Consider the following 16800-nt stretch of genomic DNA (forward strand, 5'->3'; position numbering starts at 1 on the left):
GCCTAATCTTTGCTCAGCTTTAAATCAATTTGCATATTTAAACTTTATATCAGAAGACGCCGGGTGACATTTACGGAAAAGCATAAAAGTTCCACTGTAAACACGGTCTCGTTTCCGCGAGTCACGTCTTCTTACTCTCTTGGAGTTCCTGGCGTCTTTCATTAGGTTCCCTGCGGCCTTCATGTCCTCCTGGATGGAGCTGGTCTCTGTGAACCTCAGAGAGTTCAGGTGGTCCTGCACCTTTACACACATCCTGTCCATCATCTGCGTCACAGAGAGGTTAGGGGTCAGCCGACAAACAACAAGACTGTGTGTGTGTCTGTGTGTGTGCGCGCTTGCTTGCTGCGTGGTGGTGGAGACTATTCCCTGTGTGTGTGTGAGTGAGTGAGTGAGAGAGAGAGAGATTGTGTGTATGTGTGTGAGTGAGTGTGTGTGTGCCTGCCTGCTGCGTGGTGGTGGTGACTATTCCCCTGTGTGTGTGTGTGCGTGTGTGTGTGTGTGCTGCGTGGTGTACATCTTGTGTTGTGTGTGTCCTGCCTGCTGCGTGGTGGTGGTGACTATCCCCTGTGTGTGTGTGTGTGTGTGTGTGTGTGTGTGTGTGTGTGTGTGCCTGCCTGCTGCGTGGTGGTGGTGACTATCCCCTGTGTGTGTGTGTGTGTGTGAGTGTGAGAGTGAAGAGAGAGAGAGTGAGAGAGAGAGAGAGTGTGTGTGTGTGAGTGTGTGTGTGTGTCCTGCCTGCTGCGTGGTGGTGGTGACTATTCCCTGTGTGTGTGTGTTTGTGTGTGTGTGTGTGAGAGCGCCTGCCTGTTGCGTGGTGGTGGTGACTATTCCCTGTGTGTGTGTGTGTGTGTGTGTGTGTGAGTGCGCCTGCCTGTTTCGTGGTGGTGGTGACTATTCCCTGTGTGTGGTGTGTGTGTGTGTGTGTGTGTGTGCCTGCCTGCTGCGTGGTGGTGGTTACTATTCCTTTGTGTGTGTGTGTGTGTGTGTGTGTGCCTGCCTGCTGCGTGGTGGTGGTGGTGACTATTCCCTGTGTGTGTGTGTGTGTGTGTGTGTCTGTGTGTGTGTGTGAGCGCGCCTGCCTACTCTGTGGTGGTGGTGACTATTCCCTGTGTGTGTGTGTGTGTGTGTGTGTGTGTGCGCCTCTGCCTGCTGCGTGGTGGTGGTGACTATTCCCTGTGTGTGTGTGTGTGTGTGTGTGTGTTGTGTGCGCCTGCCTACTGCGTGGTGGTGGTGACTATCCCTTTTTGTGTGTGTGTGTGTGTGTGCTGCTTGCGTGGTGGTGGTGACTATCACCTGTGTGTGTGTGTGTGTGTGTGTGTGTGTGTGTGTGTGTCGCCTGTTGGCTGCGTGGTGGTGGTGACTATCAATCTGTGTGTGTGTGTGTGTGTGTGTGTGTGTGCCGTCTGCGCGCGTGGTGGTGGTTACCATTCCTTTGTGTGTGTGTGTGTGTGTATGTGTTCGCCTGCCTCGCGTTGTGGTGGTGGTGACTATTCCTTGTGTGTGTGTGTGTTCTGTGTGTCGTGTGTGTGTGGAGCCGCCTGCTACCTGTGGTGGTGGTGACTTTTCCTGTGTGTGTGTGTGTGTTGTGTCCTGCCTGCGGGGTGTGGGGGGGTGACTATCACCTGTGTGTGTGTGTGTGTGTGTGTGTGTGTGTGTGTGTGTGTGGGGGGGGGGCGTGCCTGCCCGTGGTGGTGGTGACTATCACCTTGTGGTGGGGGTGTGTGTGTGTGTGTGTGTGTGTGTGTGTGTGTGCGCCTGCCTGCTGCGTGGTGGTGGTGACTATCCCCTGCTGCAGCCTGTACGCCTGCTCCTGGAGGTATTTACGCGTCTCATGGTTCCTCAGCAGGTACTGCTCCATCTGTGTCACAAAACACATTTCTTTAAACCAATCACAGTGGTGGGTGGGCCTAAGCTTCAGGAGCGCAGCGGGGCGCTCGCCAAATGAAGTTTTCTGAAGGAACAGGTTTGCTAGCGGAAAGAGCCTCATACAATATTAAAAGAGTACGTACTATTCACACAATACAGTAATTAGAGCTATTTAAATTAGGTGGTTAGTACTTAGATATATCACGGCAAAATGCCTCGACAGCAATCCCACCAAAACACCCCAAACCTCAACACCTCTCAAAACTGACTTTCAGTAACGGATTTTGAATAATATTTCACATTGCAATTAGCACAAAATAGGCTGATAATAAGCGCAGCGGTAACAACAAATGATGCGCCTTTATGAACGCTTTGGAGGTTAAACCTGATACTGACTCAAATAAAAGGCGGTTTGTTTTAAGGGCCACGTACTTAATCTGAAGACAGACTTCCCATTCTGAAACAGGCTTTATTACTTACATTTTGATTTATATCAGTGATCATTAAAAAGCAGCTCAAGACCCCAAAAAAGAAAGAAAAAGAAACCTTCTTGAGCAGAAATGGATAAAAGGAAAGGGTCTTTTGAATGGCAAGTTGAGCTTCAAAGCCTTTCCAGATGGTTCTCTCCACGGGAATAAAGTGTACTGTCGATGTGAACGGAGTTACCACTGGAGCATGTCCAGTCTCAAATACAACTTTAGCATTTCAAAATTGAAAAATATCCCTTTTAAAGTACAGATAGAACAAATAAAAATGTGCGAGTTAGTTGCAACTAAATATTATATTCAATTGACAGCCCTACTTTTAATGCAATACAGTGGAGGCTATGGAGTACCGGTGTTTCCTTTAGGATTTTTTTTTAGCAGTGGGGGCAGGTCTGTCTGAACAACAACTACAGTACATTGTGCGCCTGCCCTATTTCGGATACCGAGTGGCTGGCGATATATTTGTCATGCCACTATAAACAAACAACATGGAGGAAAGACTGAAAACTACAAAAAAAAAAACAGTAAAAAAAACGGATGACAACCTTTAGTAAGGGCCGTCTTCGTCTCTGGGCTGGGCCCCCTTCAGTGCCTGAGCAGCATCCATGATGGGTATGGGCATGAAACGAATGGTGTAGTTCCTGAGAAAATGGTAAATGAGAATCAATAGTACAGAGTCAGCATGCAACAACCCCCGCCTTCGACATGCTACCTTACCGGACTGCCTCATACTTACTTCTCCAAAGCAGCAGCGACGTCTTGCAGACCCTGAGGGCTGATGTTGTTTCTGTCCCACACTATCGTCCTGCACACAGGCACAAACCAAAGAGATAAAAAAACAAAACATTTAACCCGTGTGTTGTCTTCCCGTTGACCGTGCAACTTTGCTTTTCTGTGTAAAAATTGTAACTTTTTTCAATGTCTTTTTTGACACTGTTTAGACGTTTTCTGATGTTTTTGCTGGTTCTTTTATCAATTGTTTTTCCAAATGCTATACAATTGACTAAAACACCCAAATTCAATGAAAGTAGTGAGCTGATCATTTAATTTACTTGTGAAGAGCGTTTTAAGGAACCATCCAAGTTATTTCTTTTGACAAATTTGTTGAAAGAAAACCCAAATTTCTGATACAGAAACTTTTTGAGAACGGGTAAAATTTGACCCGAGGACAACAGGAGGGTTAAATTAGACACATTTTGTTCCTTTTTTTCCCTTTTCCTTTTAGTGTGTTACTCATAGCATGATCTGTCAGAAACTTAAAAGAAAGGAAAAGATAGTTACGTATTTTCAAATCGTCACTGACCTGCAAATTCATGCTCAAATGTTTCCCTTTGGTGCTTAGTGACCATGAAACTAAGCGTTCTTACTTCTTATTTATTGCAAAGAAACTCCCCACATTGTCTAACTTGCAAAAAATACATAAAGTTTTATAGAGGCAACGTGGTCTAGTACCGAAACATTGCCTACTATTAAACTTTATTCATTTTTTGTTTGTCCCCCTCCGACGCACCTGTGTCACGTTGTAGATGTGCAAAGTATTTTTCTGTACCACTTCCTATTTATTAAAATTTTGAAATCCGTTCACGCTACATTAACTTGAGAAGCATATTGTAGTCCTCTTTCTACCCATCATCCCTAAAATCAGTAATGGAGGACTTTATCCAGAGGGAGCTGGACCGATGTTTCTTCTCTTCTGTTCGGATTCACTTTCTTCATAGAAGGGGAAAGTGCAAATTAATAAAAACGCGTGATGTATAAGGGTTAAAAATGCCAGAATTAGCCAAAAGGCTATTTTTCATCTGTAGATCCCTGGCCTAAATGTTAAAAAAAAAGTATTTTTCAAATATAAATCAACAAGAAAGACAACACAAGCAGAGCAAAACTTAGCACACAACAGGACATAGCACAGAAGCAAAAAGATTAGCAACAAAACGTAGCACAAAGAAGAACAAGTTACGAGATAAAACAACAGAGCACGGAGCACAACAATTAGACAACATGCCGCTGTTGAGAGCAATAATAGCAGTAGTGAAATAAGAGGAAACAACAAGTAAATTACATGCAGTACATGCTGACATTGCAAGCGAACAGAATACATAAGTAAATACTTGTCTCAGATCCAGACAGAGATCACTTTGCAGACGTTTTCTAACAGTTACCTCTGAAAGGCCCACGGCTTTAACATCTCCCAAAATGAAGGTTTCTTAAAGTGCTCATATTACGCTCCTTTTCAGGTTCATAATTATATTTAGGGGTTATATCAGAACACCATATTTTTGTTGTACTGCACGTTGCTGCAGCTCCTCTTTTCACCCTGTGTTGAGCTCTCCGTTTTAGCTACAGAGTGAGACATCGCACTTCTGTTCCATCTTTGTTGGGAGTCGCACATGCTCAGTACCTAGGTAAGGACTAGATCTGGGCAATATATCGAATATCCTATCGATATCGTGATATGAGACTAGATATTGTCTTAGATTTTGGATATCGTTATATCGTAATGTGGCATAAGTCTTGTCTTTTCCTGGTTTTAAAGGCTGCATTACAGTAAAGTGAAGTCATTTTCTCAACTTACCAGACTGTTGTAACTGTTATATTATTTGCCTTTCCCCACTTAGTTATTAGATCTCCATTACTGCTGATTATTTATCAAAAATCTCATTGTGTAAATATTTTGTGAAAGCACCAATAGTCAACACTACAATATCGTTGTGGTATCGATATCGAGGTATTTGGTCCAAAATATCGTGATATTTGATTTTCTCCATATCGCCCAGCCCTAGTAAGGACTACTAGCCAGTCAGATGCAGAGTATGAGGGCGTGCCCTGACAGTACCTAGGTAAGGACTACTAGCCAGTCAGAAGCAGAGTATGAGGGAGTGCCCTGACAGTACCTAGGTAAGGACTACTAACCAGTCAGAAGCAGAGTATGAGGGCGGCCCCGACAGTAAACTACTAGCCGTCAGAAGCGTGTATAGGCGGTCCTGACAGTACCTATGAAGGACTACTAGCCAGTCAGAAGCAGAGTATGAGGGCGTGCCCTGACAGTACCTATGAAGGACTACTAGCCAGTCAGAAGCAGAGTACGAGGGCGTGCCACGCTAGCAGCTAGGCGAGCATTATAACGTGTGTTACAAAGTGACCTCGTTTGTCTCTGAAGTAAAGGCTGGACTACAACAGAGCTGTTTGGAGCAGTTTGTGAACAGTGTTTTCTGTTGGAGATGGTAAGTCCCTTTGGGGGAGACTTTGGGCTTTCTCACTTTGGAAGCCTATTACATGCACAAAAAAGATATATAACACTATAAAGGAAAGGGGAAAAGCCAAAAAGCATAATATGAGCACTTTTCCGTGCAAGACAATCCTGTTTCCTTGCTCACCTGAGTTTGGTGTTGATCTGCAGGGCTTTGGCCAGCATCTTGGCCCCCATGTCTCCCATGGCATTCCCACTGATGTCCAGTTTGGTCAGAGAGGTGTTGCTGCCCAGAGCGTTGAGGACGATGGAGAGGTCTGTCTTCAGCTTGGCGTCAGCCAGGGACAGTGAGGTCAGCGGCTGCAAAGGGGGGGGTGGAAACCATTTTTTACAGGCAGGTTGTTCAGTTTAATTTATTTTAGGATCCACCATTGGCATTACTCTTCCTGGGGGTCCACATTTAAAACAGACGTTAAACATGAGTCTAAATAAAAAGAAAAACATAGGATTCCCAAAGCCATGGCATTCTACAAATATGATGCTCCAAGATGTGTTTTGTTATTTTTTTTATTTCCTTTTTAAAGCTGTAGTGTGTAGTTCTGCGTTTTAAAGACATTAGGGTTTGCCCTGAGGAGTAAAAACGGGTCTTCTGTTGCCTGCCTAAAGTGTGTTTTAACGGACTATAGTAATATGATGAAGTGCCGATTGGATCCTTTTAAACAAAGTGTCAAATGAACGCTTCAGTGTAAAATAAATGCCCGGAAATCATGGGTAAGAGAGGTGAAAGAAGGAAGAAGACGCACACGGAAAGAGACGGGTAGGAAAGAAAAAAAGTTACGAGAAAGAACCTTAAAAGACATTTATTTTTTTGACATGATGGGATGTTTTTAAGTTTCACTCACTGATTCCTCCTCTTGAATCATGTGAACCAGGTTGTCCAGGACCTGAGACACATTTCTGGAGAAAGAAATAGTCAACGGACACTTAACAATGTGATTAAGTGACAAACCAATGTATTGAGTAATTCAATGTTTAAATGTATATGGCACCAAACGACTGCATGATTAAGATTATGTCATTCATTAAAGCTGGAAGACTTTTGTTCCTTTGTTTTAGGGCTGCACGACATCAGGATAATATGTAATAACGTTGTTGAACACGGCGATAACCATATTACTCGCGATAAACAAACAGATATTAAAGTGCGCTCAGCTCTGCATTTCTGCTGCTTTCAGTATTCTGCTAAAATACAACAAATTGGATTTAAAACAAATGAAATCATTTCCAACATTCTTTTATTAAACAAAACGCACACTGAATTTAAAATAAAATTGGCATCAATAAAAAAAAGAATGACATTATAAAGTGCAGTTTTCTGCTGTTATTTTCTTTCAACTAACGCAAACAATCTCTTATGGCCCTGTCTTGCACCCGGCGCAGCGCAAAGCCCGACGCAGGTGTTTTTTTTGCTAGTTAAAAAGCTAGCCCATTTGCTAGTTTAAGACCGACACAGTAGTCAATTTCCCGTCCAGCGCCCACGTTGTTTAAATATGTTGTTGTTTAAATATGTTGTTGTTTAAATATGTTGTTGTTTAAATAGGCGTGCTGGTCTTTCAGGGAGGTGTGTTCAGGTGCATTCTGGGCGTATTGCTATCTTGAGGCAGCGGGAAGTGATCGCGCCATTGACCAACAAAAACCTGGTCTAAAGTCAATAACGCAGCATTTCATTGTTATTTCATTGTTATTGTTATAACAATGAAATAACAATTCATTGTTATAACAGCGCATTAGTAAAATGTGCGCACACTGTGCTTGTTACACACACAGGGACGGGCAGCAACACACAAACATGCAAAAGACCAAAAATAAAAATATTACAATGTGAAATAGTATTACGATATGATCTGCTCGCGCGCTTTCATTTCACGCACGAGCAGATCAGTTCCTTCTCCGGAAAATCTCTCCTTCCTGCTCAGCAAATCCGCCATCATAATGGCAATGCTCCATGGTCCAAACATGCCTGGCTTTTAAAAGGGAATGGGAGATGATCTCTGATTGGTTTATTGCACGTTACGCACAAAACACACCTATGATTAATTAAGACACTACACACAAGTACAACCCTTTTGAACCATGCGCCCGGACCCTTTTTTCTGCCGTTAAACTAGAAAAAGTGGATTCGTACACGCCCCTAAACGCACCTGCGCCAGGCGCATCACGCCGTGGGCTTGGGTCGGGCTATGAGTGTCTTTTACGATATATCGCAGCCTTTGGGCCAGCTGATCTCGCGATGACGATAAATAAACGATATGTTGTGCAGCCCTGGTTCGTTTGTCACCCACTTGGACTTGATGTTGTTGAAGTTTTTGCCCAGTGCAAGGTGTCTGATGGAGCGGTTCTTGGCCAGCCAGACCAGCAGGGTGGTCAGATCCATGTCCAGACCTGAGGGGGGGGGGGGGAACCAGCACACAAACGTTGAACGGGCTTGCAATCAAAGTCAACAGAGCGCCATTCGTAAATGTTCCCAAATGTAAAACTAGTCCTCACCGTTGTCAGAGATGTCCAGACTGGAGATGTTGGGAATCTCAGCCACACAACCCTCCAGGATCTGAGAGCCTCCTGAACGCAGCTGAGAGTAAAAAAAAAAGGGTCAGATCTCAATATGCTGCTCGATAATCTGTCGGTGTTTTGCACGTTTGGGCACATGCCCAATTTAAACTTACAGTGTGTTCAAAAACTGGGTTAAATTGTGTAACGCCCAGTTTAGAACCGAAGATTTGCAAATAGACAAAACTGTTTTAAAACACTGCAAGGAAAAGTTGCAGCGGTCTTAGTCTATATCCACGATGTTCCACTTCCGGGATTGCTCCAGTGCTGTCGAAAAAACCCGCTGGATGCTCTCTTTTAGGCCGGATGTCTGTTACCTTCCTCTTTCTTTGTGTTGGCGTTCTAACCTCCGGTGGATTTGTGAGGACTATGGTAAACTGCTCCTCAGATCTCTGCAGGGTAAATCCAGACAGCTAGCTAGACTATCTGTCCAATCGGAGTTTTCTGTTGCACAACTAAAACTACTTTTGAACGTTACACAAGTTTCACAAAAACAAGTTCCTTCCCGAGACTATTTGGCTCTGTCCGGCGCTTAGCACCGCCCAAGACGATTATGATTGGTTTAAAGAAATGCCAATAAACCAGAGCACGTTTTTCTCCCATCCCTGAACGCTGTGTGGACTAGCCAGACCCTCCTCCACAGCACTGTGGGGGAAGGTCTGGCGATGCAAAGTGTAGCAGGTATCTCACTCTCACTATCCTTATTCATATTTTCACATAAGAACTTTATCTTAAAGCTCTTTATCTTATATTTTTACCTCTTTTAACAGCTATTTTTGTATTGTAATCAGAGCTGGGCGATATGGAAAAAAATCAAATATCACAATATTGTTGACCAAATACCTCGATATCGATATTGCGTCGATCTTGTAGGGTTAACAATTGGTGCTTACAAAAAAATATTTACACAGTGAGATTTTTGATAAATAATCATCATTAATGTGTATATAATAACTAAGTTGGTAAAGGCAAATAATAGAAAAGCTAGAACAGTCTGGTAAGTTCAAAAAATTACATCACTTTACTGTAATGCAGCCTTTAAAACTAGGGACAGATAACACTAAGAAGATATCCAGTCTCATATCACGATAACGATATATCGATATATTGCCCAGCCCTAATTGTAATGTGTGAGTATGTGAATGTGTGAATTAGAACAGATTTTCTTTTATGAGAGATAGGAAAATGCGACAATAATTCTATTATATTTAAGACTTAAAAGTATAATACAGTTAGAATAAAAAAGTTTCTATGAAGATGATACGCCGTCTTGTGTCCTCGCATTGGTGTAAAACTGTCCGGTTTCAGAACATTGCAGACCAGCGCATTCCAAGTAGTTGCAAGTTTCAATTTGTCTCAAATCTTTAGTCTAAACTGGGCGTTAAAGGGTTACTACCCCTTTTTTTTTCAACCTGGACACTATGTTCCTATGTTTCTGTGTCTAAGTGACTGATGGGAACAACATTCTCTGACATTGGTCCAGTATTAAGCGAGATGGCTGCAGTCGGCAGCGGCGAAACAAGCTACAATGTTAAGTTAATAGGACAATGTCCAGCTTGTATTTACCTTCACAAAAGTGCTCGTTTGGCCACTGACAGGCTCAGATTAATATTCTAAGTGTCTGACAACATTGTGGAAAGGATTTCTAAGGAGGTCGACCTTTCTGTTAAAGAGTAAGATCCTTTTTTTAAACATAAAAAACCCACCAGACTCCATGTAAATAAATAGTAATTTTAACATCGTAAAATACACTTCGTTCATAGTCGACAGAAACAAAATAAAACTGTGAAAAGCAGTTTTGGGTCGTCTTTCCACTTTTCCAACCATCACAACTCTAGTTTTGGTTGAAATAAACACACAGTTTACTGATTTACATGTGAAAATATGTTGGCTCTATACACGCTAAAAGTATTGCTTTTTTAAATGGAGTCTGGTGGGTTTAGCACTAGCGACCTCAGAGCTGTTTCTGGTTAAACAGAAAGGTCTCAAAGAGGTTTTAAGGTCTATCTCTGAAAGGATCCTTTCCATAATGTTGTCACACACTTAGAATATTAATCTGAGTCTGTCAGCGGCAAAACGACCACTTTTGTGAAGGTAAATATATTACAACCTGGACAATTGCCCTGTTAACTTACATTGTAGCTTGTTTCGCCGCTGCCGACTGCAGCGATCTCGCTTAATACTGGACCAATGTCAGAGATTGTGTTCCTGACGCAAATACATAGGAAAATAGGGTCCAGGTTGAAAAAAAAAAATGGTAGTTACCTTTTAAGGTTGAAAACAGTTCTACCTCACAGCAGCTGAGATCCAGAGACACGTCACTGAGGTTCGGGTTGCAGCCGAGTCCCAACAACAACGCTCTGCAGACACAAAAGAAGTCAGTTCAACAGCAGCTTACAGAAAGCAGTGGCATTGCTTGAGCTTGATATTTTTAAAAACTAAAAAGGTAGAACAAAACGTAATTCCTGTTACTCAGACTGTGGCTGCGTTGTTTTTCATGTCTCTCTCCTCCAACTTAAGTAGAAAAATGAGTCTGTGTCCTCGTCTTTAATGGATTTCTCCACGTAAGACTTGAACAACGCAATTCAAGAAGGCAACTCCTTAAAGAAGCCCTCTCTCTCTATTGAACATGTTCTGCTAGCAGCCATCTGATGTACTATCTGCATGCTATAAATATAACCAGTTATGAATGCAGCAAAGGACAGCATCCATCACACCGACTCTTTCTCTGATTGTGTTGTTGGACTACAGGAAGTGAACTGCTGTACGTCTGCAGGTTTCGGTGGCTATTTCCTTACTTCAGAGCCTCCAGAGGCAGCCTGGTTCCCGACAGACTGACTGAGCTCAGAGCCAGAGCGCTGCTGAAGAACTGCTTAAAGGACGATGGGATTTCTTTACACTTCCTGTGTGGATGTGAGGAGAGACGTGTTCAAATCAGTTATATGCATTCACAATCAGGGCTTTAAATTGAACCGGCCGACATGGCAAGTAGAGTTTCAAAGTTACCAGCCGGATCAGATTTTCCACTAGCCACAATTTTTTTCCCAGGGAAAATAAAACAGATTACAAATACATATTAAAGGTGCAGTAGGTAAGCCTTATAAAACTAACTTTCTGTCATATTTGCTGAAACTGACACTATGTTCCAGTAGAACTCCCTGTTCAGATGCACCAATCAGGGGCAGGGGGGGGTGCCTGACTGCGTGTCAATCACTGCTCATGCACACGCATTCATTCTCCCTTGTGGGGGGAGGGGCTTAGGAGACCGTTTTGGGCTTTAGCGGAAAGGGGGGAGTGACTTAGAAGTTGTCGATGTTCAAATTTTGTCAGCATCTTTAAACATCAATGTTTCTTTAAATTGTTTTTATTTGGGCGGCAGATTTACATTAAAATGTTTAAAAAAACATTTATTTTCTAAACAATCATGTTGAAACACCTTAAAACAGGGGCGTCAAACTCAGTTTCCCAGAGGGACACACTGGAAACTGAGAATCACATCAAGGGCCAGACAGTAGAGTTTATTGTCATGCTTTTATTTAAGAAGAAAAAGTCAAATATTTTGACTGTATTATTGCATGTCTCATATACTGTAGTCTTCTCACTTACAGTTTGGGCCTCATAAAGCCCCAAAAAAGTTTGGCAAAAAAGTTCCTCAGCCAACGACAAATACGTTGAAAAAAAACGCCCAAAAATGGTCTGAAAAAGTGGCAAAACATTGAATAAAGCGTCCAAAACATTAAAACAAAGTGCCTAAAGCATTGAAAAAAAAATGCATAAACCGCCGGAAAATGCGTCAAAAATGTCAAAAAAAAGCACCAAAAATGTAACCAAACAAAAAAAGCACCTTGGAAAAAATGACAAAAACTAGATGGGCCTCAATTTATTGTGAACCTAAATTGAAACCCGGGCCGGGATCAAAACCGGCGAGGGGCTGGATTTGGCCCTCGGGCCTTGAGTTTGACACACGTGCCTTAAAAGGTCGGCTGCTCTGTCTTTGCGTAAAAACTCTTCATCGCCCCCTGTGTCTGCAGCCTTCCTCTTTTGGTTTCTTAACCCCCGAAAAATAACTCCACGTTCGTTTCGTTTTTTTTCCCTAACTCACTTCACTACTTTATTTCAGCCCCTCTGGTTTATTTCGTGGTTTATTTTCTCTGTTTTACCGTTTAGCTCGCAATCGATCCCAAAACACGTAGCCAATGGTTGTTTGACACGTCATGACATGGTGTTGCCAGATAAAGATTAAAGCCCGCCCAGATTTCTTGGCAGAAAACAGACTAATCGGGCAACGCTGACCCGTCACATCGTTCCTGCAGCCGGCCGATTCAAACTGACGAAGTTTGTTTTTCATTCATCACCGGCCAAATTGGCTAGTCACTTGGGTTGGGTTGGCAGGCGTTAATTTCAAGCCCTGTTCACAATGACTACTGTATATTGCAAATTGTAATTGATGTTAAATGTACATTTAAAGGTACACTGTGCAGTTTTTAAGTATTTTAGTAGCTAAAATCAATGTCTTCGTTCATAAATATGTCCTCATTGGTGTAAAACGACCTCTGCCAATGATCTGACCTATCCTCGTAAGTGAAGAATTTCTTATCTGTATTTACATTGGACGGGCAAGTCAAAGAAGGCTAAAAACAATAATGGCTGAGAGGGACATGAAGCACTAGCCTACCTGTCTAGCTAATCCACGACGTGTTTTGGTTCAGAGCCAGCATCACGTGACTGAAACCAGCTGAAACGGAGAAGGAGATCAGCGAGAGTGGCGCTTGTCGCCGCTCCGGCAAATTTGAAAGCCTGCACTTCAGTTCATAACGGAGGGTCGCACTTATGCCGAGCCACAGGAGAAGGAATCCTCGTCGCTAAAAAAAGCGAATTAAAAGGTACCGTAGTTGCAACACGCATTTGAAAAAGCGAGGCGCTAGAGCGCACTATTCGTTTGAATGCAAAATACAATTTCACCGCTAGATGGGAGAAATTCCTACACGGTGTACCTTTAAACTTATTTAATAGTGGCATTTGTTGGGAGAAGTAATCTGCCAGTCCAAAATCAGACATACTGTAACGTAGTCTGTAATATATCTGTTCAGGAGTTGTCTGTGGTTAGAAGGATGGGCGGGATGTCTAATCTCTGACCTGTGAGAGAAGACCGACTTTGACAGGTTAAGGACGGAGAGATGCTTCAGAGATCCTCTGAGCAGAGACGCACACACCTGAAAAACAGAAGACTCAACTTCAGCAAAAAAATAAAAATAAAAAGGCTGTAACAAACTGTACAAAAACATTCATAGAAATACAAACACGGTATTATTTACTTTACTCTGATCTAGGTTAGAAGTGCAGACACAGAAAACTTGCATTGGTTATTGGAAAGAGGCTGTATTATGCAAATTGTATTTTATATTTTTGAAAGTTCTTAACTTCAGCCAACATCAAAGTCAATTAATCTGTGGATTGTTTTCTGGATTCACCGATTAGTTGTGCGGTCTCTAAAATGTCGCATTAATCGCATTAATGTCATAGTTATTTTAATTTATCTCAATTAATCGCACATTTTTATCTATTCTAAATGTGCCCTGATTTCTTTTTGTCCCATTATTTTTTCTCATTTTAATGCTCTTATCAACATGGAACAGTGGATCGGCTTGCTTTGTGCTTTTGTCGCCTGGCTTTGACGAGGGGGGAGGGGTGGAGAATTGGCATCAGCTGTGTGCTCGGCCATCAAGTGGTATTTCAGACTGGACGTGCTGCGACGATTGCTCAGTTCCCAACGACAAAACACACAGATCGCTTTGGTCTTGTCAATGGAACCATTTGGCAACTTTTTGAAAGTAAACTTTCCATTCAGAATCTTATTGGCATCCATTTCGGCGTCCCGCGCTCGCCATCCACTCAAAACGTAACGTTAGCCTACTACTCTTTTGTGCGGCGTGCCTGTTGTTTAGTTTCCGGTCTGGCTAGATCAGGTGTGGTGTTGTAGTTTTTCTAACGTTACTAGTTGTTGCAACAGCATGCGAAAAAAAACTACAAAGTGTGCTAGGCCAAAGAGAACGTTAATCTCGCGATAAAAACCAATGTACGCCGTTAAAATGGGTTTGCGTTAACGCTGTTAATAACGCGTTTAACTGACAGCACTAGTTTTGTCCACAACTTAAATATATTCCGGTTACTGTCACAGAGGAGTTAAGAAACTAGAAAATATTCACATTTAAAAAGCTGCAATCGGAGAATTGTCACTTAAACCGAATTTCATTTTTAATAGTTGACAACTAATCAAGTGATCGATTTATCTTTGGAGCTCTAGTTTTGTGTATGAGCTGCTTTTACAGTACCTGCTCCAGAGAGCAGTCGCTGTTGGACAGATCCAGAGTCTCCAGGCAGTTTGGGTGACTCAGGAAGCTGTGCAGGTTCTAAAACAAAAAACACACAAACACATCGCTGCTGTCATTTCAAAAAGAAGGTTTTGTACTGTTAGAAGCTTTAATAAGCTGTGGGGGTTGCAGAGTTTGTCTTGAAGTTGCACGGGACGGCAGTGGAGGGTGGAAAGCGTACCGGCATGTCGTCCCCTCGGAGCGAGTTGCCCGACAGGTCGAGGTGTGTGAGGGCGGTGGCGACGGCCGGGTTGGCACACAGAGCCTGACAGAGGCTGTTCACGCCTGCAAGAAATGACAGAGATCAGGGTTCCCCCCCAGAAAAGGTGTTCAGCCCCATAGCAAGTGTCTTTTTTAATATTTTTTTTCGACGAGGGCCCGGCTGGGGCCAGTCCCAGTCTGATGGCAGCATTAAGGTAGAGCCCAATAGTTTCTGTGATAACAGAATCATGGACTGAATCGCGAAAATGTGAATTTAAAAAAAGCTAAAACACAGATTCCATAGGGCCCTACATTAAGTCAGTGCTAAAAGCTAACTGGAGATTTGAAAATATGATTACGTCTAAGGGCCTAATTTACTAACACTAGCGCAGTTTGCGCTGCATCTATTTATGCAAGTTCAGTAATAGCGCACGCTATGCTTCCACATTTTGCGTAGTATTTATCAACCCTGACACCCATCAGGCAATCAGCGTCTTTCTCCGCCCACTATACCGTAAATTGCGCTGTAGCAAAGCGGTACTTGTGCTATGATATGGCCGAGTGCAGACTGCGATATTCCCACTGCTGATGCTATGACTGTCTGAAATGATCCTGATGCCAATATTTGTAATGTAGCGAGGAGTTTAACAACTGCTGGAATGGGATGTGAACGCTGAGTGGGAGATTCAATTTCATCTTTGATTTCTTCCAGTAACTCTAATATTGCACGGCTGCTTGATCTGTAACGCTAAATGATGTTGTGTTCACTGACAAAGTGTGATTCTTGTGTTAAAAATATTTTCAGTCTCGCCTACGTCTTCGTCTTGCTCAAATTACTGTTGCCATTTCACCAGCGGCATAAAGGTCTACGAGGAAACTCGATTGCGACTGGTTTAGACCTGGAAACAGGCGCTAATAATAATAATATCTAGCCCTAAGTGTCCAACCGGGCCGCCCCACTGTAACTGTAGTTTAAAAAATCCCAGAGACTTAAAGGGTAACTACTGTTTTTTTCAACCCTATGTTCCTATGTTTTTTGTATCTAAGTGAATGATGGGAACAACATTCTCTGACATTGGTCCAGTATTAAGCAAGATGGCTGCAGGCGGCATCGGCGAAACAAGCTACAGTGTAAGTTAATAGAGCAATTTTCCAGCTTGTATTTACCTTCACAAAAGTGCTTGTTTTGCCGCTGACAGACTCAGATTAATATTCTAAGTGTGTGACAACATTATGGAAAGGATCCCTTCAGAGATAGACCTTTAAAACCTCTTTGAGACCTTTCTGTTGAACCAGAAACAGCTCTGAAGTCACTAGCGCTAAACCCACCAGACTCCATTTAAAAAAGCGATACCTTTAGCGTGTATAGAGCCAACATTTCACATGTAAATCAGTAAACTATGTGTTTATTTCAATCAAAACTAGAGTTGTGATGGTTGGAAAAGTGGAAAGATGACCCAAAACGGCATTTAATAGTTTTATTTTTTTTCTGTCGACTTTAAATGAAGTGTATTTTAAGATGCTAAAATTAATGTTTATTTACATGGAGTCTGGTGGGTTTAGCGAACGCAATTTCGCAGATGTTTTTACGTTTAAATAAAAGGATCTTACTCTTCAACAGAAAGGTCGACCTCCTTAGAAATCCTTTCCATAATGTTGTCACACAATTTGAATATTTAATACAAGCTGGACAATTGCCCTATTAACTTACATTGTATCTTGTTTCGCCGCTGCCGCCTGCAGCGATCTCGCTTAACACTGGACCAATGTCAGAGATTGTTGTTCCCATCAGTCACTTACACACAAACACATAGGAACACAGGGTTGAAAAAAACGGTAGTTACCCTTTAAGGCCCAAAATGCACTGAAAGCGTCTGACGCATGCGTTTTTACGCGTCATTGACGATTTTGGAGCGTCAAAATGAGGAGCCAGCGTGACCAAAGCGGTTTTGTTTTTTTCTGCAGCCGCAGTACATGTTTGGAGAGAGCAACAGTTACACGCTATGTAATAATGTGATCCGGATCAAAATTGATATTATAACTACATATTTATAATGTTTTTAGTGACCTGCGCTGTAAAAAA

The 16800-nt window shown here is 42.5% G+C and overlaps 1 protein-coding gene across 1 annotated transcript in view; it reads right to left on the reverse strand.

Annotated features, from left to right (window-relative positions):
- LOC120571568 (F-actin-uncapping protein LRRC16A) overlaps positions 1-16800 on the reverse strand; it is a 63330-nt gene that overhangs the window by 14267 nt on the left and 32263 nt on the right. Inside the window, exons 13-26 of the mRNA XM_039820584.1 lie at positions 14698-14801; positions 14478-14555; positions 13282-13358; positions 10944-11048; positions 10436-10505; positions 8086-8167; positions 7881-7980; positions 6441-6495; positions 5726-5898; positions 3088-3156; positions 2910-2992; positions 2024-2034; positions 1760-1858; positions 136-264 (exon numbers count right to left, since the gene is read on the reverse strand). Coding sequence (XP_039676518.1) covers positions 136-264; positions 1760-1858; positions 2024-2034; positions 2910-2992; positions 3088-3156; positions 5726-5898; positions 6441-6495; positions 7881-7980; positions 8086-8167; positions 10436-10505; positions 10944-11048; positions 13282-13358; positions 14478-14555; positions 14698-14801 — 1235 coding nt within the window. The remainder of the gene's footprint in view (positions 1-135; positions 265-1759; positions 1859-2023; positions 2035-2909; positions 2993-3087; positions 3157-5725; positions 5899-6440; positions 6496-7880; positions 7981-8085; positions 8168-10435; positions 10506-10943; positions 11049-13281; positions 13359-14477; positions 14556-14697; positions 14802-16800) is intronic.

The sequence above is a fragment of the Perca fluviatilis genome, chromosome 13, assembly GCF_010015445.1.
Source record: "Perca fluviatilis chromosome 13, GENO_Pfluv_1.0, whole genome shotgun sequence".
Lineage (NCBI taxonomy): Eukaryota > Metazoa > Chordata > Actinopteri > Perciformes > Percidae > Perca > Perca fluviatilis.